This window comes from Hipposideros armiger, unplaced genomic scaffold (genome assembly GCF_001890085.2).
Source record: "Hipposideros armiger isolate ML-2016 unplaced genomic scaffold, ASM189008v1 scaffold_37, whole genome shotgun sequence".
In the NCBI taxonomy this organism is placed as follows: Eukaryota; Metazoa; Chordata; class Mammalia; order Chiroptera; family Hipposideridae; genus Hipposideros; species Hipposideros armiger.
The window spans coordinates 4327186-4331236 of NW_017731387.1; the positions used below are offsets into that span (position 1 = coordinate 4327186).

Sequence of the window (4051 nt, forward strand, 5' to 3'; positions counted from 1 at the left end):
GGGGCCTCATTTCACTCTGCCAGACCCTTGTAGGGCGGCCCAGGCTCCCTGCCTGTGCCCTGCAGGCCTTGGGTCTCTGACGGGCTAGGCTGGAGCTAGGGTCCTTCCGAGATGAGGCGGAGGGGGCTGCCAGACACGGCAGTCTGTAGGCACATTCCTGACCCTATAAAAAGACAGCCACCCTGGATGCCAGAGGCTCAGGCTGCAGCCTCACAGGGGACTGCAGCAACCTGAACCCCAGGAATGTCCCAGGGGCCTGGCCTCGTCTGCTGACACCAGAGGGGCAGGCACCACTTGGGAGGCTGGGGAGGGGCTGGCCCACCCCCCACGGGGCAGCACCAGGGCCCACCTCACTGCTGTCACCAAAAATCACCCAGGACTTGGAAGTTAAGCGAGCGGAGGTGCCTTGTGGTGTCATGGTGGAGCATTTTCTAGGAGGCCTGGCCCAGGGTCACTTAATTATTGACTTAACGAGGTTTGTCAGCCACAGCCCTGTTCACATTTCTTTGTTGGCGGGAGGGGCCTGTCCTGTGCATCGTGCGTGCCCTGCTCTCGAGCCTCTGGATGCCAGCAGCACGTGCTCTGCCCGCCACCTGCCCCTGGATTCTCTCCAACCCTCAGTTAGAAGCTGGCTGTGTGGCCCTGAACGTCACCCATCAGAAAGGGTCCCTCGCTGATGGCTAACAGCCCATCCAGCTCTGACATTCGAGGTGCTATTCGAAGGTTCCTGTCAGGTGTTCCTTTCCTGGGAATGCCTCGTCTTGTCTGCACGAGCTCCAGACCTGACCCAAGCCCACAGGCTAAGGCAAAGCACGCCGACCCTTGGCAATGCTTAGGGCAGCCATCCTTTTGTTTGTTTTTGATTAAATTTATTGGGGTGACATTGGTTAATAAAATTATATCGGTTTCCAGGGCAGCCATTCTGTTTCAAGATGGAAGACAACAGACCCACTAAGGTGTGACTTAATACCCTCCGGGAGGGCGGTTTCTTTCCAAACGCGCTAAGGGGGTTGCAATGGAACCGAGGCCCCAAATATGCAACCCTGAAGGGTGTGTGGACCCAGAGCCCTCCCAGATTCAGGAGGAGAGCTGAGCCCGCTGTGGAAGGCTGGGCTCGGACACGCGCCTCCCGTCAGTTCATCCCACTCCTGCCACCCTCGGGGGCTGTTTCCCGCTTGTAGACAAGCAAACGCAGGGTCCCAGATTCTCACCAACTCGAGACAGATTCCCCTGGAAACGGGCATGAGGAGGGGCCGAGGTGGCACCTTTCTCTCCGGCCCTGGATGCTGTGCCCCCCCCCCGCCCGCAGGGAAAGTGCAGGAAAAAAGCCCCCTGAGAGGTGGGTCCACTGTCCTGTCCCCTCGCCGGCCTGGACCACACGCCTCAGGCCCCTGGGTCAGGGCCTTCCCAGAAGTCCTCGTGCTGTCACCACAGTGGCAGCACCGGTTATGGGGCGGGGTTGACCGTCAGAGGCCGGAGTCTGAGACCCTCTGAGAAGACGCCTGTGGGGTGGCCCTGGGCCCGGTAACCCACCTCTCTGAGCCTCAGTTTCCCCGTCTTACAATGTTACCTACCTCGTGGGGCAGCTATGAGGACTAAAATAGCAATAATGGAAAATATTTAGCACAGAACCTGGCATCTAAAAGCACTTAATAAATGGGAAGCATTTTTATTATTATCTAGCTGTTGGGTAAGTACTAAGCAAGCCTCAGTTTTCTCTCCCACAGAACAGAGCGAGGTCGGGAGGGGCTGGGACACCCCGACTCGAGACCATCCCTTCCAGCTCCGGCCTGTTGTGGCTCTTTGGTGTGGTGAGGGTGGACAGGGAGGAGATGGGGCACAGAACCCTAAAAACGTCCTCTGCTGGGAACCCTGAATGGAACCCTCGCAGGAAGTCAATCAGGGTTCTTCTGGGTTTTGTCCAGGAAGGGAAGTGGGCGTTCGGCCCCCTCACTCACTGGCAGCCTTCCTCAGCCTCAGTTCCCACACCTGTCAGGTGGGACCTCAGCCTCAGNGGCTGTTGGGCTGGGCGCCGAGCCAACCTGACTGGTTTCCTTAGAAGCCGAGGGAGTTTGGACCCACAGACAGACACCAGGGGTGTGTGTGCACAGGGGACAGACGCTGTGAGGACACAGGGAGAAGGTGGCCATTGCAATCCCAGGGCAGGGGCCTCAGGAGAAGCCAAACCTGCCGGCACCTTGATCTCGGACTTGCAGCTCCCGGAACTGTGAGAAAATAGATTCCGGTTGTTTAAGCCGCCCTGTCCGAGGTGCTGTGTTGTGGCAGCTCAAGCGGTCTGACGCGGGTCACTCAACGTGCATTATGTGAACCCAAATGTCATGGGGTGGAGTACAGTCTGTGGGAATACACAGGTGGGAAAGGTGGGGAAGTGTGTGGACACTGGAGCCGCGCACGGCCTTTCCAGCTTCGTGTGACGTGAAGGAAGAAGGACCCACAGAGCCTCGCCGGGGAGGGGTGTCCTCCCCCAACACCAGCCACACCCCTGTGGGACTGGCCCCCGAGGTGGCTGCTTCCCGGCACAGCGCGGCTTCCATCCGCCTCCCTCCGGGATGCTGGGGTGGCGGCCGTGGGCCCAGTTCCTCGGGGAGCCCCTCTGATCCCATCGCCCCCCGGCCCCGGGCCTCACCCCAGGAAGACGATGATGAAGTCCAGCACGTTCCAGCCGCTGCGCAGGTAGGCGTCCTGGTGGAAGAGGAAGCCGTAGGCGATGATCTTCATGGCGGCTTCAACGGAGAAGACGATGAGGAAGAAGTACTCCAGCTTCTCCTGCGGGGGCAAGCGGTTCGTGCAGTTATCATTGGTCACTCTCCTTCTGGGGCGGGGAATTGGATGAATATGTGAACAGCCCCCAGAATGCAGGCCCCAGGGGGTGTCCCCTCCCAGCACCCCGAGGACTGACGTAGGCAGTGGGGGCGCTTCTCAGTGCTCTGAATGCCCCCCTGGCCGGTCAGGGTCTTGCCTCACTTTGTTTTTCTGTAGCCCCCACCCCGGCCTGTCCCTCCCGCCCACACCAGCTGCCACCTGAGGCACCAGCCTTATTCCGCAGGGTGAGGGGAGCCGGCGCCCTGTGCGTGGTGGAGCCTGCAGGGCGGAGGCCGAGGGTTTCAGCCCAGCCCGCCCTGCAGGAGGCCTTGCTGATGCCTCCACCTCCTTCTCTGCAGCCCCCGCTCTGCCACCCCATCCTGGGCCCGGGCACCCTCCTTGCTCCTCCGGGCCCAGGAGAGAGCTATTTTTAGCTGAGCTAGGTCCCTGTCGGGGCTCCTGGCTGAAGCTCTGCACCCCAGGGCCCCCCAAACGAGCCCGGCTTCCAGGGGTGTTGTCCAGCCTGCTGCCTGGACCAGGCTGCCGCACTGCACAGCTGCAGGAGGTGGGCAGAGAACGTGACCGGCACCCTCTGGAGCTGACCAGCGCGCGGGTCTGTGCTCACAAGCTAAGCCTGCCCTTACCGTTAGCTCTGCCGCCCACCCGGGACAGCGCACCCGTCCCCCCAGGGCCCCTCCATCCACGCAGCGCAGACTCCGAGTTCTAATTCCGGGAAATGGCCACCCGTCAGTGATTTGGAAGGGAACTGATTTTCGCTCCCCAGTGGGCAGGTGTGGAATGCAGGGGGCAAGGTCCCCCAGCGGGTCAGCGAGGTGGACACGGCCCCGGGCCCCTTCCCACCTTGTTATTCAGACAATTCTCCTGAAGGCACCATGTCCTGTCTGCATAGAGCAGGAAGCGAGGCATATATGGGGTGAGCCTGCTTTCCACACCCTCACCCCGAATTCCTTCTACCAGTTTGTAGTCCCAACGCTTTCTCCTCCCAGAAAACAACGGGTGGTTAAAATGCAAAGCCGCACCAGTCTGCTCAGGACCCCGGGTCCTGTCATAGGGACTGTGCTTAACGAAGCCCTCAGGGTGGGGGTGGGGCAGTTGTGGGGCCCCCGCTCCACAGAAAGGGGCTGCCAAGGGCAGTCTGGGCACCCTCCCAAATGGGGGGGGCATGGAGGGTCTCCTGGGAATGGGCGGTGGTCCCATTCCGCTGCAG

At 60.9% G+C, this 4051-nt stretch overlaps 1 protein-coding gene across 1 annotated transcript in view; it reads right to left on the bottom strand.

The window, feature by feature from the left end:
• Nucleotides 1-4051, bottom strand: part of CACNA1S (calcium voltage-gated channel subunit alpha1 S) — a 67855-nt gene that overhangs the window by 57930 nt on the left and 5874 nt on the right. Inside the window, exon 2 of the mRNA XM_019637996.1 lies at nucleotides 2648-2833. Within this exon, the coding sequence (XP_019493541.1) occupies nucleotides 2648-2833 (186 nt within the window). The remainder of the gene's footprint in view (nucleotides 1-2647; nucleotides 2834-4051) is intronic.